Below are 27,354 nucleotides of genomic sequence, written 5' to 3'. Positions count from 1 at the left end.
TCCCTACTGTTATACTCCAACCTCTTTTTAAATCAGGGCCAACATTCCATTCATTTTCCTGATTCCCTGCTGCCCTGTGTGCTAGCTTTTTGTGTTTTTTTTTGTGTTTCATGCACAAGCCCTTCTGTGTTGCAACGTTCTGCAGTGTTTCTACACTTAAATAAAACTGTTCCTTTATTCTCTCTCCCAAAATGAGCAACTGCACATTTTCCCACATTATGCTCGATTTGCCAACTCTTTGCCCACTTAACCTTTTTTGATATCTCACCGTAAATCACTTTTCTGCAAGCAGTTTACAATCAGGCAACAAAGATCTGGGAATGAGCTGGGAGGGAAAAAAAAACTTTCTTCCTTTTTGAAAGGGAAGTGAAGGAGATGGGATCTCTTGTTTTAAATGGAGTTTTTATTGCTTGGTGGGCAGTACTGTTGCCAAGCTGTGGGCTCAGGCCACACGATTGCAAATTAAAGTGTGTCATCCAGGCTGACAGTTGCAGTGCAGTCAGGAGGATGTGCAGCAATGTCAGTGGTGCTAGATTCTGAAGATGTTAAACCAAGAGACCTGCCTGCCCTTCAGTGGATGATGGGTGAAGAGGATGTGAGAAGAGGAGTTACAGAAATCCTAGCCTCTGCCTGATTTTATAGCCACAGTATCTGTATTTACTGACATTCCATAGAAAAGGTAATTGCGAAAAGGAGGAGCTCCCAGTGTAGTGGGTATGGACTGAAGGTTGTTTTCTGCCAGCCAGCCTAGGCCTGTTTCTGATTGATAATTGGGGTTCTGCATGGCTCTACATTGAGCCCTCGATTTGTTACAATTCATATCAATGATTTAGATTGAAGGCATGGTGACTAAACTTGCAGATGACAAAGGTAGATGGGAAAGCATGTTGAGGGTGATACAGCCAAGATGTGGACTGACATCGATGTGTTCAGTGAGTGGGCAGAAGTCTGGCTAATGAAGTTTGATGTAGAAAATTGAGAACTTTTCATTCTTGGCAGGAAGAATAAAAATGTATTTAATAGGGCATGGCTTCATAATCTGAAGTGCAGAGGGATCTAGGTGCACTAGTGGATTAATCACAAGAAGCTTGTAGGCAGCGACAGCAAATTGATTCAGAAAGTACCTGGCATGTAATCCTTTATTATCCAAGAAATTGGATATAAAAGAATGATGATTGACTTCAGCCATAGAAGGCCTCCTCTTACACGTTGTGTACAATGTTCATCTCTAATTAAGGAAGAATGGAAGTGCATTGAAGGCAGTTCAGAGCAAGTTGCTGAGCGGGGAAAGATTGGGCAGACTGGGCTTGTTTTCACTGGAGTTTAGAAAAGGGAGGGATGATTTGATTGAAATTTATAAGATCCTAAATGGCCTTGACAAGATGGACCTGGAAAAGATACTCTCTCTTCTGTGTCAGTCCAAAGCTGGGAGACGCTGGCCTCAAAGGGAAACTCCCAATTTTAAAACTGTGACGAGGACTGTTAATCCAGAGACCCAGATAATGTTCTGGGGACCTGGGTTCAAATCCTGCCATGGCAGATGATGGAATTTGAATTCAATAAATATGTGGAATTAAGAGTCTAACAATGACCATGGGTCCATTGTCAGCTGTTCGAAAAACCCATCTTGTTTAGGGAAGGAAACTGCCATCCTTACTGGGTCTGGCCTACATGTGACTCCAGACCCACTGCAATGTGGTTGACTCTTAACTGCCCTCTGGGCAATTAAGGATGGGCAATAAATGCTGCCTAGCCAGCGCCTCCATCATGTGAATGAATAAATGAACTTGAGAGTACCTCTCTTTGTGCAGATGTAAAAACTGTTGGCTTATCACCAATATTCTCTTTCTTTCGTAAGAAGAAAAATAACACGGGACCATCTGGTTATGAGGGAGGATTGGAGAAATGTGCATGTTTCGGCTTTGAAAGGAGTTGGTTCTGAGATAACAAACTGTGCAGAACTCGGTGTTCCTTTAGCCCTGGCCTCTTGCATAACTCCCACTCCTTTTTGCCCTGCCTCTGCAGCTGTAACTTCAGGTATCTAATTCTGAAATTCTTTCCTAAAAAACCTGCCTCTTTGACCAGAGCATCATACAGCACAGAAACAGACCTTTTGGTCCAACTCGTCCATGCTGACTGCGTTTCCAAAACTAAACTAGTCCCATTGCCTGCATTTGGCCCATATCCATCTAAACTCCTCCCAATCATGTACCTGTCCTAATGGCTTTTAAATGTTGTAACTGTGCCTGTATCTACCGCTTTTTCTGGCAGTTCATTCCACACATGCATCACCCTCACTGTGGAAGAAGTTGCCCCTCTTTAAATCTCTCTCTTCTCACCTTAAAATTACACCCTTTAATTTTGAGCTCTCCTACCTCAGGAAAAGGACCTCTTGCTATCCAACTTATCCATGCCCATGATGATTTTATAAACCCCTATAATGTCACCCCTCAACCTCCTATGCTCCAACCAATGCCATTGGGATATTGCTTTTATTTCATGCTCTGTCTTTTATGGATGGTACTTGTATGGATGTAGCTGAAGAACTTCACTCAGCAACCCATCAGGGAGGTGACTGACATAAATATTGCAGACAAGAAATAAGAACTTGCACAACAGCTTGCCTCCCAGAGCAGTGTTGTCCAAGATAGCCGCCCATGTGTAATTTTGCTACACTCATTCCCTTGCTTGCGGTATCTTGATTTTCCACTAGGTGGGAGTGCGGGCTCAATCCCATTCATTCATTGCTGACACGAGAAACTTTTCAGTAGCTGTTAGGAAAAGAGTGCAGAGTCGAGTTACTCAAAAGTGAAAACAACCATCTGTGCTTCCTCGCTGAAAAGATATGAAATCGTCCCGCTTGATTAATGTTTCAAAAGTGTAATGTAAATTCTGTTCACTGTTGTGACTGGGTAGTGAGCCCATGCTATAACTTGGTTTTGTTTTTAAAAAAACATGCAAGCTACTGGGCTCTGATCTCTGAGGGTGAACAGAGGAAGGTGCCTGGGGAGAACTGGGTGCAAAGGATATAAAGTACAACCCACATGCTACTACTAAACTTTGCCAGATACCAGTTGTATGTGAGACCAGACGGCTCCTATATGGTACCTCGCTATAATGTACTCTAGCTCAGGTGTAGTTCTTGACATCTCCCACACGCCTCATCCCAGGTGTTTCAGTCTGAAGTAGTCTTGTGTTTGTAATACAGCAAAGTGTGAATGGAGCTCTGCTTGCGCAGGACATCGGTGAGACCACTTTTGGAATATGGTGTTCAGTTTTGGGTCTCCCTGCTTTAGGAAAGATGCAGTTAAACTTGAAAGGGTTCAGAAAAGATTTACAAGGATGTAGCCAGGGTTCAAAGGTTTGAGCTACAGGGAGAAGCTGACTAGGCTGGGGCTATTTTCCCTGGAGCATCGCAGCCTGAGGGGCTGGTTTATAAAATCATGACTGGCATGGATAGGGTAAATTGCTAAAGTAACTTTTTTTTCTCCCCAGGATAGGGGAGTTCAAAACTAGAGGGCGTAGCTTTAAGACGAGAGGGGAAAGATTTAAAAGGGACCTGAGGGGCAACATTTTCAAACAGAGGGTGGTGCATGTATGGAATGAGTTACCAGAAGAAGTGGTGGAGGCTGGTACAGTTACAACATTTAAAAAAGGTATCTGGATGGGTATATGGACAGGAAGAGTTTCATGGGATATGGACCAAATGGGACGAAATTAATTTAGGGTAACTGGTCCGCGTGGGCGAGTTGTACTGTAAGGCCTATTTCTGTGCGGTACATATCTATGCTTGCAAGCTTCAGCCATTCATTTAAACCTCGTGTAGTTGGTCCAGCAAGCCTCCATTGGCAGGTTTTGCAGGCTATTCCAGGGCATTTTAGGAGTGATTACCGTCATAATCAGCAAATTGATAATGTACCAGGTAACCTGCACTCTGCACTCTGGCACTTTACCAGAAGTATCAGTGTTACTCATTTATAAGAAACATAACAAGATTGTTGGGCGACTTGACAGGGTTGACGCAGTGTGTTTGTTTTTCCCCTGTGCAAGGGTCTAGGACCAGGAGACACCATCTCTCAGTAAGGGGTTGTATATACAAGATGGATGATGAAATATCTCTCTCTCTCTCTCTCTCTCTCTGTCACAAAAGGGAGTGCATCTGTGGCATTCTTTACACAGAGGTTTCTGAAGGCTGTTGCATTAAGTATGTTCTAGGCTGAGGCCCATTTTCTAGTCAGGAAGGGAATCAGTGGCTTATGGGGATAAGGCAGCAAAGTGGAATTGAGAATTATCAGGTCAGCCATGATCCCATTTAATAGTGGAATGGATCTGATGGGCCAAATGGTGTATTTGTCCTCTTAGGTCTTATGGTCTTAGGGTAACAAGCCTCTAGAGCAAACATTAGAACCAGAACATCACCAGTGAGCCACAGCTGATCTTCAAGAATTGTCTCCCTGGCACAGTCACCCAGGCAATCCAGGGCCAGTCATGATGGTCTCTTTGAGGAAGGTGACGGCCTAGTGATATTATCACTGGACTTTTAATCCAGTGACCAAAATAATGGTCTGGAGACCGAGGTTTTAATCCCACCATGGCAAATGGTGGAATTAAGGGCCTAATGATGACTGCAAGTCCATTGTCGATTTTTGTGGTAAAACCCATTTGTCTCACTAATGTCTTTTAGGGAAGGAAACTGCCATCCTCACCTGGTCTGACCGACGTGTGACTCCAGACCCACAGCAATGTGGTTGACTTTCAACTGCCCTATGGGCAATTAGGGGTGGGTAATAAATGCTATCTTGACCTGTGACGCCCTCAGCCCATGTATGAATAAAACAAAAAAATCAAAACAAGCCATGCTTTCAAAATGTGTTTCTGTAGAATATGCCCCATGGTGGGCTTTGTGGCAGACGAGAGCAGTTTGTCCATTAAGACCAAAAGACATAGGAGTGGAAGTAAGGCCATTCGGCCCATCGAGTCCACTCCGCCATTTAATCATGGCTGATGGGCATTTCACCTCCACTTCCCTGCACTCTCCCCGTAGCCCTTAATTCCTTGCGAGATCAAGAATTTATCAATCTCTGCCTTGAAGACATTTAACGTCCCGGCCTCCACTGCTCTCTGTAGCAATGAATTCCACGGGCCCACCACTCTCAGGCTGAAGAAATACCTCCTCATTTCTATTCTAAATTTATCCCCTCTAATTTTAAGGCTGTGCCCACGGGTCCTAGTCTCACCACCTAACGGAAACAACTTCCCAGCGTCCACCCTTCCTAAACCATGCATTATCTTGTGAGTTTCTATTAGATCTCCCCTCAACCTTCTAAACTCTAATGAATGCAATCCCAGGATCCTCAACCGTTCATTGAATCCCATGTGACTCTGCCTGAGGCTGACTCTATCGAGAGACCTACCCTCTCCAACGAGCATTAGTAAGGGAAAAGGAGTCAGTTAATGCAGCACGTACCCAGGCTGTACAGTACTTATGTGAATGCTTAATCTGAACCATTACGCTGCAAATTATGCACCACTCAGCCAGGCTGTGTTATAACTTGACCTGTCCAACCCTCCTGAATGTTGCTCCATAATTTGCAAGTTGGAGGAGTGAGTGGTCTGTGCTGAGTATTCCCTGAAGCTGCCAGCTTGTACAAACTGTGACATTGGATTACCCGACAGTGTTCTGTTTACTCAGGCCTACGTCTAGCCCTCAATGGGGAGCTTAGCATGAATTCACAGCAATGCGTGAGGGATGCTTCAAGCAGCTTCTGCAGCACGAGGGTGCTAATTCGCAGGGAGGATTTGTTTGAGGCTGGTAGAAGTAAAGTTCTGAGCTGAATTCCATCTGTCTGTGCAGAGGTATAAACCTGATATCCTGAATTCATCCACATCAAACAGCATGTTACTGTGCCAGGCTAAATATACACTGGCATGGTTTCAGGCATTCGCTGTCTTGGGATATGCTCTGGGAACGATGACTTTCGAGCAGAGGCAAATTTGATGACCCCCTGGTTCTTTCCATAGAATCCCTAGAGTGTGGAAACAGGCCCTTCAGCCCAGCAAGTCCACACTGACCCTCAGAGCATCCCACTTAGACCCATCCACCTAAGATACACAACGGCTGAACACCACGGGCTCTTTAGCACGGCCAATCCACCTAGTCTGCACATCTTTTAGACTGCGCGAGGAAACCCACTCGGACACAGGGAGAATGTGCAAACTCTACGCAGACAGTTGCCTGAGGGTGGAATTGTACCCGGGTCCCTGGTGCTGTGAGGCAGCAGTGTTAACCACTGAGCCACTGTTCTTGCGGTACATCAGGTGTGGGTTAGCTCTCCTGCTTCTGATTCAGAAGGTCAATTTGTTATAATCTCGTGCCAAAGACTTGAGCACAAACATCCAGGCTGACCGCATTGCAGCTTTGGAAGTACCCCACTATCAGCAGTGCTGTGACTTTTCTCTCTCTGGCTTCCCTGCCAATGTTCATTGAACATCACTGAAATAACTGGCTGTTTATCAGTTTGTGTGGGACCTTGCTCTGTACACACTGGCTGCTTTTCCCGACAGTAGGAACATTACTACAGTTCCTACATTGTAGTAACGATTGCACGTGCCTCTGAACTGCCACTAGATACTGTCAGCTTGTATGATGGGGCTTGAACCCATGATCTGCCAACTTGAGTGAGACCACTAAGCATCGAATCACGAGAGTGGCTTTACGGAAGTAGCACTCATCAAAAAGAATCCTGCATCATGTTTGGTGAGGCTGAGGGGAGAAACACATCGGATCTTGTTGGAAAGATTTAAACTGAGTCACAAGTGGAGATGTTGAGCAGGACCTCAAGAAGCTACAGAGAGGTGTGAACTCAGCCCAGTCCATCATGCAAGCCAGCCTTCCATCCATTGACTCCATCTACGCTTCTCACTGCCTCAGGAAGGCAGCCAACATCGTCAAAGATCCCTCACAGCTGGGTTATAAATTCCTCCAACCTCTTCCATTGGACAAAAGATACAGAAGCTTAAACACACATAGCAACAGGTTCAGGAACAGCTTCTTCCCCTCTGTTATTAGACTGCTGAATGGACCTCTCAAATGTTAATTTTAAATACTGACCTCACTCTTTTGTGCACCTTTTTCTGCAGCTGTAACATTGTATTCCTCACCTTAATGCACTTTGTCTGGGATGATCTGCTTGTACTGCACACAAAACAAACAGTTCACTGTCCCTAGGTACACGTGACCCAAATCAAATGAAGGCTGTGTAATAGAGGACCATCTTCCACAGAATGGTGTGAATGAAAACATTTCCCTGTTCCAAACTACATAATGCCAGAGGAGTAAATATAAACTACAAGTTGGGCAGGAACACCGATATGCCTGAAACCACACTTTGAGCTGGAGAGTAAGCACACCGAATATTATATGTAAGGGGCCAAGTTCGTGTTGTGAATTGTTTCAGGGCAGACGAGTGACATTTTAGTTAAGAATGGAACCCTGTGGGCTGTGTTTCGGTTCTGGAGGAAGAGAGAATTGACACTGAAGAGTGCAGAATATCTTTTTCCAACTCCAGTCCTGAAGTAACAGCTGTTAGTTAACGGCAAGATTTGGTAGCCTACAGAATCCAACAGATCTGCTCAAACTCTGGCCCAGTCACTGGACTTCTCCTGGTTTGCAGCCCTCCAGTTTGGCAGTGGGTGGTGTAACTGAAGAAGGGAAAGGGCCTGTTATTCAGTTCCACTAAATCTGCTAGCCCACCCAAATACACAGTTGAGACTTGAGGCCAGGCTTTGGTGGGGATCCCTTGCTAGAAAATTTGTGAGGCTCTGTATTTTTGTTTTAAACAGCTGGGTCTTGTTGTACAAGAAACTAGAGTCATAGAGTCGTATAGCACAGAAACAGACCCTTCAGACCAACCATGGAGACTAGATATCCTAAATTAGTCTACTTCCATTTGCCAGCATTTGGCCCATATCGCTCTGAAACCCTTCCCATTCACATACCCATCCAGATGCTTTTTAAATATTGTAATTGTATCAGGCTCCACCACTTCCTCTGGCAACTCATTCTATACACGCACCACCCTCTGTGTGAAAAGGTTACCCCTTAAGTCCCTTCTAAATCTTTCCTCTCTCACTTTAAACCTATGACCTCTAGTTTTGGATTCACCCTCTCCATGCCCCTCATGATTTTATAAACCTGTATAATGTCACCTGTCAGTCTTCAACACTCCAGGGAAAATAGCCCCAGCCTATTCAAGAGAACACACAAAGATCGGGGGAGTTGTGAATGGTATAAAAGGTTGTCCAAAGGATATAGTAGCATATAGATTAGTTGCAGATATGGGTGGAGAAATGGTAGATGGAGTTTAATCTGGGCAAGTGTGGAAGATCAAATGTTTAGGGGAAGTACAGTTAATGGCAGGACCCTTTATTAACGTTTAATGTGTAGAGGGATCTTGAGTTCTAGTTCATAGCTCTTTGAAAGTGGCCACCCTAGTAACTAGAGTGGTAAGGAAGGCACATGACATGCTTCCATTTTCTGGTCAGGGAATTTAGCTACAAGAGTTGGGAAGTAATGTTGCAGCTTTATAAACTTTGGTTAGGCCGCACTTAGAGGTAGTGCATTCAATTCTGGTCACCACATTACAGGAAGGATGTGGAGGCTTTGGAGAGGATGCAGGAGAGTTTTACCAGGATGCTGCCTGGATTAGAAGGTATGAGCTCTAAGGAGAGGCTGGACAAACTAAGGTTGTTTTCTCTGGAGCAGCAGAGGCTGAGGGGAGACTTGATAGAAGTCTAGATGAGAGGCATAGATAGGGTTGACACTCAGAATCTTTTTTTCTCCCCAGAGTTGAAACGTCTAATATTAAGGGGCATGCATTTAAGGTGAGAGGGGGAAGGTTCAAAGGGGACGTGAAGGGCAAGTGTTTTAGAGTGATAGGAGTCTGGAACACTCTGCCGGGGTAGTGGTGGGGGCAGATACAGTAGGGGCATTTGAAGGTGCTTTTAGATAAGCACATGGATATGTAAGGGATGGAGGGATATGGGCCATGGGCAGGATGAAGGGGTTAGTTTAATTTGGCGTCATGTTTGGCACAACATCATGTGTCGAAAGGCCTGGTTCTTTGTATTCTGACTCTCCCTACAGCTGAAATCCAGGTAACATTCTTGTAAGTCTTTTCTGAACTCGCGCAAGTTTAATAATAGCTTTCCTATAGAAGGGAGACCTGAATTGAATGCAGTATTCCAAAAGTGGCCTCACCAATGTCCTGTATAGCCTCAACATGACCTCCCAACTCCTGCAGTCAGTGTACTCACCAGTAAAGACAAGCATACCAAACGCCATCTTCACCACCCTGTCTACCTGGGACTCCACTTTCAAGGAACCATGAACCTGCACTCCAAGATCTCTTTGTTCAGCCACACTTCCCCAGGACCCTACCATTAAGTGTATGTACAAGTTCTGCCCTGATTTGCCTTTCCAAAATGCATCGCCTCACATCTATCTGAATTAAACTCCGCGTGCCGCCCGTTGGCCCATCTTATGAAGATCCTGTTGTGCTCTGAGGTAATCTCCTTGGTTGTCCACTACACCTCCAATTTTGGTGTCATTTGCAAACTCAGTAACCATACCTCCTACATTTGCTTCCTAATCATTTATGTAAATGACAAAAAGACAGTGGACCCAGCACCAATCATTGAGGCACACCACTGGTCACAGGCCTCAATTCTGATTTTAAAAACCCTCCACCACCACCCTGTGTCTTCTACCTTCCAGCTAATTTTGAATCCAAATGGCTAGTTCTCCCTATATTCCCTGTGATCTAACCTTGTTAACCAATCTACCATGAGGAGCCTTGTTGAAGGCCTTACTGAAGCTCTGATAGACAGCATCCACTGCTCTGACTTTATCAGTCCTCTTTGTCACTTCAAAAATCTCAGCCGAGTTAGTGAGACATGATTTCCCACACGCAAAGCCGTGTTGACTATCCCTGATCAGTCCTTGCCCTCCAAATACATGTCAATTCTGTCCCTCAGGATTCCCTCCAACACCCTAGCTGCCACTGATATCGGGTTCACTGGCCCCTGCTCAGCTGCTCCCTGAACGGCAGCACCTCCCATTTTCCAATTTTCTCCTGGGCTTTCAAATTCCTCCTTATTACTGTAATCTGCTAGGAGCCTCTGCATTAGAGCTGAGGAGGGAGAGCAGGGAGTGGGTCCAATTGAGAGCTCTGCTAAACAGCCACAATGGGCAAAACAAAACAGCTTTATGGCTCACTGCATTGTTCTCTCTCTTGTACGTTCTTGATTTCACCATTTAGTGGCCATGCCTTCGTCTGTCTAGACATAAACTCAGAGATTCCTTCCTAATTTGGATTGAGAAAACAGTTAACAAAGCATCGCAGTTTTTAATAAGGGTATAGAGTACACACTCACTACCACCTTTTGCGAAGGCCGTCAAGATGGGCAATAAATACAGGCCTTACGACCAGCCTGTGAACAAAAATGTTTAAAGCGCGGGAGATTACATTGAATTTGTGTAAGACAATAGTTTGGCCTCAGCAGAATTATTATGTACAATTCTGGGCACTACAGTTTAGGAAGGCATTGGACAAACAGTGCAGAAAAGACCTACATGAATGAAATTCCTCATCCTTGGAACTGCTGAAGAAGAAATTGGAGAAGCTGGGACTGGTTTTTCTTGGAGCAAGCTGAGAAGAGGTTTGATAGAAGTGTTCAAAGATCACGAGGGGGTCTGGACTGAGTAGAAACAAACATTCCCAATTGTGAAAGGATCAAGAATGAGCGTGTATCAAGTTCAAAGAAATTGACGAAAGCAGCAAAGATTTAAAAAAAGTAATGGGAGGGATGGTTATTCCCCACAATGAGTAATCGGGGTCTGAAATTCACTGCCTTAGAGCGTGTGTTGGCTCAGTTCAATAGAGGCTTTCTAAAGGAAATTGGACTGTTATTTCAAGGGAATTAAAGTGTAGGGTATAAGGGGAGAACGTATCAGATCGATAATAAGTAAGTCATTCCTTTAGAGAACCAACGTAGACACAAAAGGCCAAATAGCCTCCCTCTGATCTCTTGTAAAAGTCTCAGCCTCTTCCTCCCTTAAAACTTACATTTCTGAGGAGGTTTTGAAACATTTGCTCTAGTTTCTGTGTGCTGCTCAGGGTCAAATGCTTTTGACAACGTTTCTCAAAAGTGTCTTGCTATATTTTACTTTGTCAACACAAAAAAGTGGTACACAAAGCTTATTCACTTATGGAATGTGGATGTTGCCCACCCCTAATTGCTTTTCAGTGGAGTGGATCACTCAGCCATTTCAGAGGGTGGTGAAGAGTTAACCACACAGCCATTCAGGGAGCAGCTATAGAACCGAGTTTGAGGGTTATGAGTGGGACAGGTCAGGATGGTGCGGGAGTTAGAAGGAAGAGGAAGTATAGTTTTGGCTGAGCTCAAATTTACAGAGCTTCTGTTATGTCACCAATTCCGCAGCTATGTTTAAAAGAGTAATCTATGATTCTATAAGTGGATGGCCAGTGATATGTGTGTTTCTGAAAGTATAATCTTGCTATTCTAAAGATCGAGTATTTTTTCCCTCTGCCATTTCTGCTGAAATTCTCATCATGCTTTTATTACCCGTACACTTGGCTGTTCCAGCTCATTCCTGCCTGACACACACTCCAAAATCCTAGCCTTCAATAGCCATGCTTGTCAAAATCCTGCTACCATTTGTGGCTCACTGACCTACATTAGCTCCCAGTTAAACATCATCTTTATTTTAAAACTGTTGGTCTTGTCTTCGAGATCATTCAGGCCCTCTCTAAATGTGAAATTCCACTCAGATGACTGCCTGCAATATCTACACTCTTGAGTAGGGTCTGAACCATAAGCTCCAGAATGTTCTCCTTTTAAATCTCTCTGACTTTTCCTTTCTTTAAGCCGATTCTTAAAAACCCTACCTCCTTAACTGAGCTTTTGGAATCCGGACCTTGTATCACCTGTGCGCTTCCAGAAAAATTCATTTTCTGTTTACTGTGAAAGACTTCAAAGTTTTGTGTTAGAAGTGCCACATAAAAGCAAGCTGCTTGTTTTCAGCAATATTGATTGAAGGACTCCTTCCAGATTATTGTGGCCTCTTCCTACTTGCCTGTACTTCCTCAAATCTCTTGTTCCCTGTGTCTTGTTCTCCGCTTTCCATCTGTATTCCAAAAGCGGAAAATGTTCCCAATGACCGAACCCAGCTTTTTCTCTCTTGTTGCTTCATCAGGGTCTAGGCCCGAAAAGTCAGCTTTTGTGCTCCTAAGATGCTGCTTGGCCTGCTGTGTTCATCCAGCCTCACATTTTATTATCTTGGATTCTCCAGCATCTGCAGTTCCCATTATCACTGATCACAATTACGTCCTCCCTGAGCTTGCTTTTGGGCACCTTTTGTTAGTGTGATAGATGAACTACTCTTTTGTGTGCTTAATTTTCAGTTACCCCAATGAAATTGCAATGTTCCACTCTACTTGGAGTGATCTATGTGATTTAAAAGTCTGTTGCATTTCCACAAAAGGCATTGGTAACTGCTTAATCCTCTCAAATTATCTGAAATTGAGTTCATTACAGTAACTATTGGTTGAATCTCCAGTGGTGTCATGTAGCCCAGTGACTACTAGGACCTAGTGCACTAGGAGGCAGGAAGCTCAATATCTCAGTTAGTCCTCCCATTTATGATTGTCCTATATACCTCTTAGGTCTTCAATGTGGGGTTTCCTGTGCAAACAGCTTATGGTTACCTCCTTTCTAGAAATACATAACACCTTGGCTTATGAGGCAAGGTATGTTGTTGCTTTCCTCAGTCTGCCAACCTTTTATATTTGCAAGCATATAAATCATGCTGCTTTCCAAGGTAGTAGATTTTTCACACCACTGATTGATAGTTTAGGCTGGTTGTCCCTCTTCCCCGCACCCCCCCCCCCCCAAAAACAAAGAGAATCTGTCTTTGTGGATGTTTTGCAGCTGACTAAAACACTCCCAATGGCTGGAACTTTTGCAAAGTCATCCTTTTAACTTGCACTATCCTGACTACCCTAAAGTCATATTTGAGGCCTGACAGAGTCCATCTTCAGATGCTACATCAGAATTACTTAGAGATTAGGAGCAAGAATAGGCCATTCGGCCCTTTTGAGCCTGCAGTACCATTCAATAGGGTCATGGCTGATAATCCAACTCTGTCCTCTGTTCCTACTTGCTCCTTCTATTCCTTGATCCCTTTAGCAGTAAGAACTATATCGAGTTCCACCTTGAAACATTTCAATGTTTCAGACCCTAACCACTTTTTCTGAGGCTGAAAATTTCACAGGTTTACCACTGTCTGGGTGAAGAAATTTCTCCTCCGTTCAGTCCTTAAATGCACTACCTCATATCCTTAGACAGTTGCCTCGCAGCTTCTGGACTCCCTGATCATTGGGAACATCTTTCCTGCAATTACTCCATCCCATTCTATTAGAATGGTATTGGTTTCTATGAGATTGCTTCTCATGTTTCTGAACTTCACATTTACCCACATTTATACTTCATCTGCCACGCATTCGCCCACTCAGTCGAATGGTACAAATCGTACTGAAACATCTGTGCATCTTCCTCACAGCTCACCTTCCCATTCAGCTTTGCGTTGTCTGCAAACACAGGCATTTTACTCAAAAAAAGTCAAATTTCGACTTGTTCACTTTCAACCACCTGTTATGTCTAGAATAGTGGACTCTACTTGTAGTGGAGTCATGCACTGGCTGATCACCAGCGATCAGTACTGTACGCAGCGATCATTACCATACCTGGTGATGATTACGGCACACAGCAACATTACTGTATAGCAAATGTGCACGTGACTCGTCAAAAGTTTTAGGGGTGCAGAGTTTTGGGAATCAAAGATCTTACAGCACCTATTTCCCCCTGAATGTATTGGTTTCCAAACATTGCTCAGACTGCTCACATTTTATAGAACACTTTTTTTTTTGTTGCTTGACTACTATTCATCGTGTGGAGGTGCCGGTGTTGGAAGGAGCTGGACAAAGTCAAAAGTCACATGACACCAGGTTAAGGTCCAACGGGTTTATTTGAAATTGCTGCTCCTTGGTCACCTGTGGAAGGAGCATTGCTTTGAAAGCTTATGATTTCAGATAAACCTGTTGGACTATAAACTATGCATGAAGCTGGAACTTAATTTGAAAACAGTCATGGCATTTATGTTGCTCAGTCTGAGGAGCACTTGGCAGTTGGCAGAATGAGAACATTTGTATACAGCTGCCTTATGTCTTTCCCGACCTGATACTGCCTGGGTTTAAGTGACTGGAAATGTTTTGGACAGCTTATAATTTGATAAATTACCAAGTATGCTGTTTAAGTGCACCAGTTTTTTTTTTCTGTTTTGTCACACCCCTACATCAGGGCAGTCAATGTGAAAATGACCCAGTTGTAGCCACTTAAACCCAGCTGTCTCTGTTGGAGAAAGTTTCTGTGGAACACCAGTGGCAGCTCCTTATGGCCACGATTGTTCTTCCTTCTCTTCCAGTCCCACACTGTCTCCTCCTTGAGTTTCTATATAAAACACCAGTTAGTTTAGGTCTGACCATGTGTCAAGAGTTTTGTGTTCTGACTCACTGCAGAAAACTCAGTGACGTCTGTCTCCAAAAGGTTTTCATTCTTGAAGAGTCTGTTTTATTTATTCTTAACTTTGTCACAAGTCCAGCCCAGAGCCAAACTGTTGAAAAGCAGTGAAAGAATTGTGCTTGCAGAATTTTACTTCTAGGACCCCAATTACAGTCTGTATCTGCTGAAACTTTTCTCCCAAACCATCTACAGCATTTTAAAAACAATAGCATGATCTGTTCTATTTGACAGATTAAAGCATTGGATAGCTTACTGTTTGTGGAATGATTATGGAGCCGCGGTTCCCAGTAAAAATCCATTTCGGCTACCGGTTTGGCCTCCTTGTGAAGTACGGGTGTGTGATGGTCGTTTTGTTCTCCTGTGCGCTGCCCACTGTGTTTGTCCTGCCTGTGGCTTCTATTAATATGACTGACACAAGCTGAGCTCAGTGTTCTGTTTTAACAGCTGCACATAAGGTGCTGCCATTAGCGCATTAACGCAGGCCTCTGCTTGCTTTCACAGGCCTGTGATTGCAAAGCTCTCCAGAGGCCTGTCTGCAGTGAAACTTGCTCATCAGCCATATCGGGGCATGAAATAAGAATCTCTTCCTAGTGAGGAATTAGTTCATTTCACCACATAGGATGTTTAAAACTGTTCTCGCTGTCACTTGTAAGAGTCCCAAAAAGCTGACGCTGGCAAAGCTGAGTTTGAGAGTCAGGATATGATGCAACACTGTCAAGAATAGCCGTATTCAAATCTCCAGGACCACACAATTCCTGCGAGGTAGAGATATCCCAGTACTGCCTGGCTGTGTGTACATGCAGGCTGTGCTGTGGGGTTACTCATTGTCTTCACCCACACCTGCATGCACAGAGAGACATACGGACCCCTTTTCCCCAACACACCATTGCACTCTCATTTAATTAGTGCTAAAGAAAACTGTCAAAGTCTGCTGTCTTTATAGTCTTGTGTACAGTAAAATACTCAATTTAAGACCATTCAATTATCGCATTTTTGTCAGAATAGTCCAGAACAATAACTTCAATACAATTTAGAATGCAGCTGACGAAAATTATATAGATGCTGTAATTTCCCTATTTTCTGTAGCTCTGCATCAAGGGATCTTCTTTCCCAGACTCTCAAGTTAAGGAGGGGCCAAAGCATTCTATCCTCCTCCAGCCCTACGAAGCTGAAATATCTGCTTTTCCCCCATATCCTGGCCTGTTGTGTGTATCCAGTTTTAATTTCTACTTTATTGACTGTGTGCCTTCAGCTGCCAAGGCCCCGAGCTCCAGAATTCCCTTCTCCCTCTTCCTCCTTGCTTTAAAGCCTACTTTTTCTGACCAACCTTTCGAGGTTTGGCTCAACATCAGTTTTTTGTTTGATAACACCTTTGTAAAGCACCTTGGAATGTTTGTGATACTGCCTTGGGTGTGATTATATGGGAAGTTGCAGCAGCCACAGAGATCTCAGTGCAGTCAGGTGACGGGCGGCCCATGCTTATGGAATCTGATAATTTATTGGGTGGGGAGAAGGGAAAGAGGATAGTCTATTTGAAAGAAGATCATGAGCGTTGCTACTTTAGAAATGTGTGTGGATTCTGAATTTTAAAGGAACTGTATTTGTCATTTTATGCAGCTGAGCTCCTGACCTGATTTTTGTTGTATTTTTTTTTGATTGCCCCGGCCAGGTTCTGTTTACTCTGTCATCATCCTTCCGTGGCCAGTAGAGTGCAAGCGTTCTTCATTTGTGAACCTTGACATTCATGATCCTTAACGCTGAGTGTCAGCTGGCATTCAGACAACAGGAGGCATCTCTGACATGTATGAAACAACTTGGCAGTGAAAACTGGCTGCTCCATTAAACCTTTCCTAGACCACAGTGGCTGACCTGTCTTAAACAAATACCCCTGTTCCCCCTCAGCCCTGCATTCACTTGGCTGAAAAACCCCAGGGCCACTGCAGAGGCAGGGTAAATAAAAGTATGTGTAAACTTCCTGTCTGGTCCTCTTGGGTGAAAGTAACACCCCCGGACATCATGTGAAGCAAATGCTCATTGGCAAAGACGTTTGCGTCCTGTCGGGATAAGCAGACATGGGGATAGCAGAGTGTGCAGTATAAACACCAGCATAAATTGGTTGGATGAAGTTTGTCCTGTGGTCTGGTCGTTGCCTGGGATTATGGACATCCTGCTGACCCATGCCAATACCATATTCAGGTGAAAATGCTCCTGGCTCATCGATTATGCCAGTACCTGGTGCCCCTGGCGAGGACTGCACTCTTCTGTCACAGTCTGTCCCATTCTGGGACACAGCAGGGATGCTTACCCCTGACCATGTGGGGTCTCTCAGGCGCACTGACTGCTTGCACTACCAGTTGGTTTGATTCCCAAATAAAATCTGAGTACATTTCTCCAATTCACTCAACCCTTGGAGTCCCAGATGTTCTGCTGCTGTTTAATTGGATTATATTTAGTTGGAGTTGTCAGGAGCTCACATTCCAAGGCTATCAGGTTACCTCCGCTCAGGCAGTCTCCTTTTTAGAGCTGTCCTGTCTAGAAGCTGCAGATGACCGGATTTTATCGTGGCTCACTGTACCTCGGGCAGCAGAACTTTGTTTTTCTGTTCTCCTTATTTTATTTTCAATTCGAGAATCTCCTCTTTTTGGAAAGAGAGGAGGAAAGGTTAAACTTTTAGAGTGGGACTGATTGGAATTGCAATGAATATGAGTGTGATGCTGCCGGAGCCAAACTTCTTGTTGGCTAATGGTCTGATTCTACCCAGCCGTCCCCACAAATCGCAGAAGAAATCTAAAAAAGCTTGTGTTTTCTTTGAGGTGGAGATCTTGGACGCAAGGACTAAGCAGAAGCTCACCTTTCTGGACAAGGTAAGTGCAATTATATGTATGTTTGGGCAGCAAAGTACATATCAACAAAGTGTTAATTGCTGGGGCTGTATGTTTGTGGACAGGTTCCTGTGCTTGTCGAAAACAGTCTAGGTGCATTGGGAAAATCTGTGCTTGAGCCCACAATTACCTTGTTAATTGGAAGTGATGAATCAACATCATAGACCAAGGCATCCCCTGATACCTATACAAACTCCTTGAAATGGAGACAGCACCAGGAGCAATTTGAGGGTGTATCTGTTCTATCAGGAACATTGGGAGAAACTGTGTTCATTCTTGGGAGGGTCATAACTGAAAGGCACAGTGTGTGTCCCCTCCCCTCCAGGTGGTGGGGGAGAGGTTGACAAGGAGAGTCCTGCATAGTAACCTCAGCCTGTGTTGGGGCTTGAACCCACACTGTTGGCATTAAAACTGCTTTGCAAACCAACCATCCAGTGAACTGAGCTAAACTGACCCCCTGTGATGAGGGGATATCACCTCTGGTTATTATATGGAAGCCAGTTTGTACAGTGAGTTGCTCTGGTCTAGCATGGGCTTTAAAGGGTTTTGGAGGGGTAGGTGTCACTGATGTGTGAGTGGAAAAAACATTCATTGGTAATTTTCAAAAGGAAGTTGGACAAAAGCTTGAATCCACAAACACTGCAGGCTCTCGGGAAAGAGCAGAGCATCTGAGACTCTCTGCACTCTTCCAAACAGGATTTGGGGCACTCATGACGAGCAGAATGGGCTCTTTTTTTTCTGGTAGTGTATTATTCAAGGATTAGATCTAGATTCGTATTTCTCTCCTTTTTTGTTTCTTGGTCCATTTGTTGATATATTCCACCCCACAAGATAACCACTTTCCACTTGGACTTTGGTCTCTAGGCTATCTGCTGTTTAAAAGCTTCTGGCTTTCACAGTGATAGAGTGGAGTGTTGTTTAGTAGCTGGCAAATGGCAACCCAGCCAGGAGCCTTGGTGAAGCTGCAACAAGTGGCTTTACCTTGTGGACATCTCCAGTTATTCACAGGGCTTCAAATGTCATACCCATATGCAAGGTTATCAGAGGTCACGGGTTGCAGGGGAGGTGGTACATATCTGGAGGAGTCAGCACAGGCGTCGGCTGTCTGTGTTGCTCCCCGGAGGCTGGTCCCATACTTGCTCACCTTGCCAAGTGGGCATCTGTCATCACTTCTGATTGTTACCAACGGCTCTCTACTGCTAACAACCTTGGTCTTCTGTGCCCAGTCTAGAGGGCACCAGCCCCATTCCATTCTTGATGTTGTGCCTGGATAGGAGTCACTGGAGGAAACATATCTGTGTGTGGTACCATGGACATGGAAGTTGCTACCAGACCTAACCTGATGGAGCAATATTTGTGGGAGTGAACTGTAGGAAATTAAAGTACCCTAGTTCAGAACAGTTCCCTTTTTTTGTTTTAGCTAGGTTGCAGCTGATCAGTGGGGTAAGGACAAAGTTGGCCACATTCCAACTGATCACATCCCTGTAGCGATTTCTCTTCGTGATAGAGGCAGTTAGTGCTGTGTGGTCAATGTATCTAGCAGAAAGGGGACAGTTGAGCTGGATTCTCATCTCTTCCAGCCAGAAGTAAGAGAGTTTCCTCTTAGCTTTTATATGATTTGAAATGGAATGCTCATTGGATCAGAGGAATGTCAAATACCCATTGATAGGCTTGGGGACTCTCTTTTTGACTTGGCAACCATTTCCGTTGTTAACTGTGGAATCAATCTTCAGCTTGGCAGAGCAGGAGGCTGTCCTATCTGTATGGCAGCCACTTTAGGACCAGTGGGTTTAGATGTTTCTGGAGTGATCTAATTTCTTTTCATAGGCTTCGTCCCACCCCAGCACTCATCAGCCATAGAGTTGTGCAGCATGGAAAGGGTTGGTTTCTTTGGGAAGGGTTGGTGTGGACATTTGAGGCAGAATGGCCTGCTTCCACACTGCAGGGATCCTGTGATTCTATGAGACAATGTACAGATCAGCTGGAATTTAATTGAAAAGCAGAACTGACTCAAGGGGCTGAAAACCCATCAGTTCTGAGAAGGGTCACGCAACCCGAAATGTAAACCTTTGATTTCTCTCACAGGGCAGTCAGACCTACTGAACTTGTCCAGCTGTTGCTATTTTTGTTTCTGGTTTCCAGCATCCCCAGTTATGGAGTTGTACAGCATTGAAACAAGCCCTTCTGTCCAACTTGTCCATGCTGACCAGGTATTCTAAACGGATCTAGTCCCATTGCTAGCATTTGGCCCATTTCCCTCTTAAACCCTTCCTATCCATATACCCATCCTGATGCCTTTTAAATGTTGTAATTGTATCAGAGTCCACCACTTCCTCTGGCAGCTTGTTCCATACACGCGCCACCTTCTGTGTGGAAAAAGTTGTCCCACAGGTCCCTTTTTAAACTTTCCCTGCTCATCTTAAACCTGTGCCATCTAGTTTTGGACCCCCCTGCCATGGGAAAAATACATTGGCTATTCACTTTATCCATGTTGCTCATGATTTTTATAAACCTCAAAAGGTCACATCTCAGCCTCCAACTCTCCAGGGAAAGTAGCTCCTGCCTAGTCAACCTCTCCATATAGCTCAAACCCTCCAATCCCTCCAAACCAAATCTTTTTTGAACCCCTTTTGAGTTTAACAACAACTTTTCTATAGTAGGGGGACCAGAATTGTAGGCAGTATTTTAAAAGTGACCACGTTGTTGTCGTCGTCGTCGTCATCCTCAGGAGCTGAAGCATGACATCCCAAGTCTGATATACAGTTTACTGACCAATGAAGGCAAGTGTGCCAAACTCTGCCTTCACCACCCCGTCTGCTTGGGACTCCACTTACAAGGAACTGTGTAGCTGCCCCCCTCAGCCTCTTTGTTGAGGAACACTCCCTAGGCCCATCCATTTAGTGTTTAATTCGTTAGAAATTTTTGAAAATGTGCTGATGTGTGTGGATGAGGGAAGTTCAGTTGATATTGTTTGAATAGATTTTAGCAAAGCTTTTGACAAGGTCCCATGGGGTGGCTGAGAAGGTTAAAGCACATGGAATTAGGGAAAGCTTGGCAAGATGATCAGGAAATTGGCTTCGTCATAGGATACAAAGGGTAGTGGTAGAAGCTGGTTGAGTGATTAGAGGCTGGTGTCCATTAATGTACCACAAGGATCAGCACTGGGGACCCTTATTGTCTGTTGTGTACATAAATGATATAAATTAATGTGGGGGGAATGTTAAGCAAGTTTGCAGTTGACATGCAGACTGGTAGAGTGGTTACCAGCAAAGAAGATGTTTGTAGGTTACAGGAAGATATAGATGGGTTGGTCAGATGGTATTTAACCTTGATAGTACAAGGTCATCCACTTCGGAAGATGAAATAGGAAGCGGGATTATTTAATGAATGGTAGGAGACTGGGAGGCTTAGAGAAATAGAGGGATCCTGGGATAATTATTCACAGATCCCTGAAGTTGGCAGAACACTGGGTAGGTGATGGCCTAGTTGTGTTATCTCTAGACTATTAATCTAGCTGATGTTCTGGGGCCCCAGGTTTAAATACCACCACGCTGGATGGAATTCAAATTCCAGTCATTTTTATACAATAAGTGGCAGAACTCTTAAGAGTACTGATGGGCAGAGGGAGCTGGGTGTACAGGTACACAGGTCACTGAAAGTGGCAACGCAGGTGGGGAAGATAGTCAACAAGGCATATAGCATAAGACTTAGGAGTGGAAGAAAGGCCATTCGGCCCCTCGGGTCCACTCCACCATTCAAATCATGGCTGATGGCCATTTCAACTCCACTTCCCTGCACTCTCCCCGTAGCCCTTGATTACTTCTGAGATCAAGAATTTGTCGATCTCTGCCTTGAAGGCATCCAACATCCCGGCCTCCACTGCATTCCATGGCAATGAATTCCACATGCTTGCCTTCATCAGCCGGGGCATTGAGTTTAAAAATTAAACAGGTAATGTTGCAGCTTTATAGAACCTTAGTTAAGCCACATTTGGAATATTGTATTCAGTTCTGGTCGCCAGATCACCAGAAGGATGTGGTGGCTTTAGAGACGGTACAGAAAAGATTTACCAGGATGTTGTCTGGTGTGGTGGACATTTAGCTATGAGGAGAGGTTGGAGAAACTTGGGTTGTTCTCATTGGAGGTTGACGGGTGACCTGATAGAGGCCTACAAGATTATGAAGGGCGTGGACAGAGTGGACAGTCGGAAGCTTTCTCCCCAGGGTAGAAGAGTCAATTACCAGGGGCCATTATTTAAGGTGTGAGGGGCAAGGTTTAAAGATGACATACGAGGCAAGCTGTTTTTTACACAGAGGGTAGTGGGTGCCTGGAAATTGCTGCTGGTGGAGGTAGTGGAAGCAGATACTGTAGTGACTTTTAAAGGGCATCTTGACAAATACATGAAAAGGATGGGACTAGAGGGATACAGTCCCCGGAAGTGTAGGGAGTTTTAGTTGTGGCAGGCAGCATGTGGCTACAGGCTTGGAGGGCCAAAGGCACTGTTCCTGTGCTGTTTTTTTTTGTTCTTTGCTTTCTTTGTAGCACATGAATAGGAAAGCGTGTGGACAACTGCTTTTGTCAGTTGTGGCATAGAGTATAAGAGCAAGGCGATAATGTTGGAGTTGTACAGAGCATTGGTCAGGCCGCAGCTGGAGTGCTGTGTGCAGTTCTGGTCACCTCACTACAGGACGGATGTGATAGCACTAGAGGGGGTACAGAGGACGTTCATGGGCATGGTGCCTGGGATGGCAAAATTGAGATACAAGGAGAGACTAGATAGGCTTGGATTGTTTTCTCTCGAGCAGAGAAAACTGAGGGAGTATGTGATTGAGGTGTATACGATTTGAGGGAAATAGACAGGGTGAACACGGAACAGCTGTGCCCCTTTGGGGGTTGAGGTGTCAGTCACGAAGGGGCACTGTTTTAGGGTACGAGGCAGGAAATTCCGAGGGATTCTGGGGGGGGAAAAGACATTTTTGACTGAGCGGGTGGTGAGAAACTGGAATGCACTGCTTGGGAAGGTGGTGGAGGCTGGAAACCTTGCGTTAAATATTTTGATGAGTACTTCCCATATCACAACATTCAAGGATATGGGACAAGTGCAGGAAATTGAAATTAGTGCACTTTCATGGTGAAGACTCAATGGGCCAAAAGGCCTTTTACTACACTGTTTGAACCTATTATCAGGCCCCAGGGATTTATCCACCTTTTTGATTTAAGATGTTGAGCACCTCCTTTTCTGTATTTTGGACGCTTTTTCAAGTCATCACTATTTATTTCCCAAGTTCCCTAGCTCCCTAGTCCTTCTCTGCTGTAAATACCGAAACAAAATACTTATGTGATATCTCCCCCATCTCCTGTGGTTTCAAACATCGATGGTTTTGTTGATCTTTGGGGGAGCCCTACTTTCTCCCTAGTTACACTTATGCTCTTAATTTATTTGTAGGATCAAAAACTGAAGGTGAGCTGGGTTGTGTTCTTTGGTCTGATGTGCTAAGTACTCGTAGCACTTGAGCCCTCTCACAGTTTGGGGCAGATACTCAGAGAAGGAGAAGGTTGCTACCTTTGACACCTGTGAGATGTCCCTTGGTGCTTCACCTGAAAGGAAGTCCTTTTAGAGCAGTTACTGTTGTAGTGTGGGATTCATGCCAGGCACTTTGTCCATAGCAAACTGCCACCAAGAACAATGCCCCCATGGTGAAATTACCCATTGAGGGTATTGCCGGAGGATAAATGTTGGCCTGGACCTGGTTAATTGTCACTATTCCAAACCTTGCCTGTGTCAGTCAGTCAAGACGCTGGTCTGATTTCATAGGTGTAGCATTCATTGGCATTAGTTGCTGTGTGCATGCTCAGTGCTTGGGAGCAGATACTGGCAGAAGCAGAGTTTGCTTTTCATCTCTCTCCTTACAAGTATGTACCTGCATCTGTGCCAACCTCTAAAGTGAACTCCCTTGATCTATGATTCATACTGATGTGAAGATTGATGGCATGAGGGTTGCAGACTCAATCTTATTGCGTCAAGATGTTAATTTTAAAACGGCTCTCAGCTTTTTGGGTCCTGGTCCTCATTCTAGCTCACATGGCCAGATCTGGATTGGGTTCATACCCCTGACTGCCCATGTTGCCTGCATTGTTGACCAATAACCTCACTGACTTTACCTTGTGTTAACTATTGTCCTATTTGGAAGAAAGGTTTGAGATGTTAGCTGACGTGTCGAGGAGGTAGGGTGGAGTGTTTGGTTGTGTATTTCAACTGTGGCAGTCTCCGAGGTTGCTGAACTTAAAAAAACTTTCTGGCCCAGACTGTTGTCTGTCACCTGTTGGAAAGTGCCAACTTTGTGAAATACAGGCAGTTGTGATACTCCCCTGGGTTAAATAGCTGATTTCAAAAATATGATCTGAAGCACCATGCCTAATTTAGTTTAATAGGTACATGACAGACTCTGAAGTGTGTCTGTTAGTGTGGAAGTTGAGTTTGATTTGAGACTTTTTGTTTTACCTTAACTCTGGGCTGTGTTTCTTTATAAAAACAGGTGGAACCAAATGCAACAATTGGAGAGATCAAGGTTATGTTCCACAAGAACCGTAAGTATGCAGCCAGAGTCTTGGGAAAATTGTTTATGCTTTTTGCTTTTGGTCTAATTTCTCCCTTGATGTTGCTTTCCTTTTGATTCTTGCCAGATCCTCCAAAATGCCCTTTAACCTTGCACCCAGTTTAGCTGTATAATTAAACTCTCGCCTATAGTTGCAGGTTCTAGTTTAGAAATTGGATTAAAGTGCTGTGGTTCCAGTCCCATTTGCGGGATTGATGGCCTTTTTATCGTGAAAATCAAAGTTCTGGTTAGTATCATTAGGAACTGGAAAATAACGTGATACTGTTTTGACACAGTCCAGTTTCTTCACTTCTTTGATTTGATTTTATTATTGTCACATGAACCTGGTACAGTGAAGAGTTTTGTTTGCGTGCAGTGTAGGCAGATCATAACATACAAAGATCATAGAGTAATAGAACGAGGAAGGCAAAGTAACAGCTGCTGCGAAGGTGCACAAAGAGCAAGATCAACATTAGATTTGAAATTTGAGAGGCCCATTTGGAAGTCTAATAACAGTGGGGAAGAAGCTGTTCTTGAACCTGTTAATATGTGTGTTTTAAACTTTTCTATCTTCTACCTGATGGAAGAGATTGTAACTAGGGTGGGAGGGATCTTTGATGTTGGCTGCTCTTCTGTGGCAACAAGAAGTGTGGATGGAGCGAATGGATGGAAGGTTGGCTTGCATGGTGGTCTGGCTTGTGTTCTTTGAGTTATAGTTGTATAAGTACTGAGCGTCTCCAGGACAATGCTTTGTTGACCATTTGATGGGTGATATTAAATAGGATTTATAATAATTGCACTCACTTTCATGGAATGTGGGTGTTACTGGCAAGGCCAGTATTTGCCCCCCACCACCAATTGCCTGTTGAACTGAGTGACTTGCCAGGGCCATTTCCAAGGGTGATTAAGAGCCAATTATATTTGAATGGAGTCTGGCATCACAAATAAGCCAGACCAAGTAAGGACTGCAGATCTCCTTCCCTAAAGGACGTTAGTGAACCACATTGGTTTGGCCTGGTTTTTATTTTGCAACAATGGATGATGGGTTCACTGCCAGTATTACTGTGACTGGATTTATATTCCACCATTTATTCATTTACTTTGCCATGATGGGGTTTGAACCCACATTCCCAGAGCATCCACCTGGGTTTATATATTGCTACTGCAAGGACATTACCACTATGCAACATCTTCAATTCTGTCCATTCCTTTTGAGGTGGGAGTTACCAAGCTTAGTTGCTGGTTGCTCCCTGACTTAGACCAATCAAATTGGCCGAGTCAAGTGTAGCCATTTGTATGGATGGGTGCACTTTCTGCTATAATTGGGTGACAGTTGAGAGCTAGACTCTTGGCAAGGGGTGAATGGTCTGGGGCAATAGGAATAGCTTACTGTCTCAGAACATAGATTTACTAGGATGTTGCTGGGTATGGAAGATTTGAGTTATAAAGAAAGTCTGGTACTTTTTTCACTGGCCTGTGGGAGGTTGAGGGCTGACCTTTTTATAGAGGTTTATAAAGTCATAAAGGGGTATAGATAGGCTTAATAGTTGGTGTCTTTCCCTAAGATGTAGGATTTCAAGACCAGGGGGCACATTTTATAAGGTGAGAGGACAGAGGTTTTTAAAAAAAGGTATGAGGGACAAATTTTTCACAGAGGGTAGAATGAATTTCCTGAGAAAGTGGTGGATGTGGGCACAATTACGGTGTTTAAAAGACATTTAATTAAATATATGAATAGGAAAGGTGTTGGAGGGATATGGGTCAGGAGCAGGCAAGTGGGACTAATTTAGTTTGGGATTATGTTCAGCTTGGACTGATGGGTCTGTCTCTGTGCTGGAGGACTGTGACTCCATAAGCATCAAACTTCAGGTTATCACACCTTGGTGCCATGGGGCAGAAAATATTTTCTAGATAAATTTGTGATGGAGGCATCACTCATCCTTCAGTGCGAACCAGAACTCCTCTTGAGATTCTTTTGGGGGTTTTTCTATTTTTTTTAGGGGCTCCTTTTTCATTCTCACTAACCATTAATTTGCTGATATAGTCATATCTTCCATACTTGTATTGACAAATAGGGTATTCGAGCTCTCAGAATTGGAAGAATTCATCAAGAATCCTCAATAATGATCACTGTCCATTTGAACCACAGCACAAGAAAATAATTAATTTCCTACATACTGCAGTTTTTACATTGGTAGAAGAAAGGATAAGTTAGCAATAAAAAATATTTTTCAAAATGATAAAATACTTCTACAGTCAAAAAACCACTACCTCAAGCACAACATCTGTACACTGGTGAGGTCATAGCTAGTATGTTCTGTCACATATGTAGAAAGCTGGAATATTTTAACCAGGCAGTTACTATGTATTAGCTGCCACTCTTCCCAACTGCCTCTCCCCCCAACTTTACAGGGGAGACAATGGGTTAGTGATATTATCACAATATTATTAATCCAGAGACCCAGGTAATGTTTTGAGGACCCAGGTTTAAATCATACCACAACAAAGTCAATAAATAAATCTGTAAAATAAAGATAGTCTCAGTCTCAGTCATGCTCAGGTGTTTGTATTTAATAAAAACTGAAATTGTGTCCAATGATGACCATGAATCCATTGATTGCTGGAAAAACCCATCTGGTTTACTAATACCCTTCAGGGAAGGAAGCTGCCATCTTTACCTAGTCTGGCCTACATGTGACTCCAGACCCACAGCCAATATGGTTGACTTTTACCTGCCCCAGGCAATTATGGATGGGTAATAAATGGAAGCTACAGATGCCCACATCCTGAGAATGAATTTTTAAAATCCAGTTTAAGTGTAACCATTAACACGCTGTTCAGTATAGTACTATCCCCAGCATCTTTTCCCAAGTATATTAGCTCCTGACCTTCCTTTTAAACTAGTGATTCCAAATTAGTTTGAATGGAATTCATTACCTCAGTCATACAGTACAGAAGAGGCCCTTCAGCCCATCGAGTCTACAATGACAGACTACTCTAAACACATGCACAGCCCATATCCTTGAATGTCACAATGTTTCAAGTGCTCATCCAAGTACTTGTTTAAAGATTGTGAGGTTTCCTGCCTCAACTACCCTCCCAAGCAGTGCATTCCAGGTTCCCACCACCATCTGGGTCAATATATTTCTCCTTACATAACTTCTAAACCTCCTGCCTTATACCTTTTGAAATTCTGTCCCCTTGTTATTGACCCT

The 27,354-nt window shown here is 44.0% G+C and overlaps 1 protein-coding gene across 1 annotated transcript in view; it reads left to right on the top strand.

Annotated features, from left to right (window-relative positions):
* Positions 1-27,354, top strand: part of tecrb (trans-2,3-enoyl-CoA reductase b) — a 74,370-nt gene that overhangs the window by 11,363 nt on the left and 35,653 nt on the right. The window contains exons 2-3 of the mRNA XM_048522041.2: positions 17,475-17,525; positions 24,080-24,131. Coding sequence (XP_048377998.1) covers positions 17,475-17,525; positions 24,080-24,131 — 103 coding nt within the window. The remainder of the gene's footprint in view (positions 1-17,474; positions 17,526-24,079; positions 24,132-27,354) is intronic.

Source organism: Stegostoma tigrinum, chromosome 35, assembly GCF_030684315.1.
Source record: "Stegostoma tigrinum isolate sSteTig4 chromosome 35, sSteTig4.hap1, whole genome shotgun sequence".
Classification (NCBI taxonomy): domain Eukaryota; kingdom Metazoa; phylum Chordata; class Chondrichthyes; order Orectolobiformes; family Stegostomatidae; genus Stegostoma; species Stegostoma tigrinum.
The sequence above is the reverse complement of the archived record's forward strand: the minus strand, read 5'-3'. Positions and strand labels throughout refer to the sequence as shown.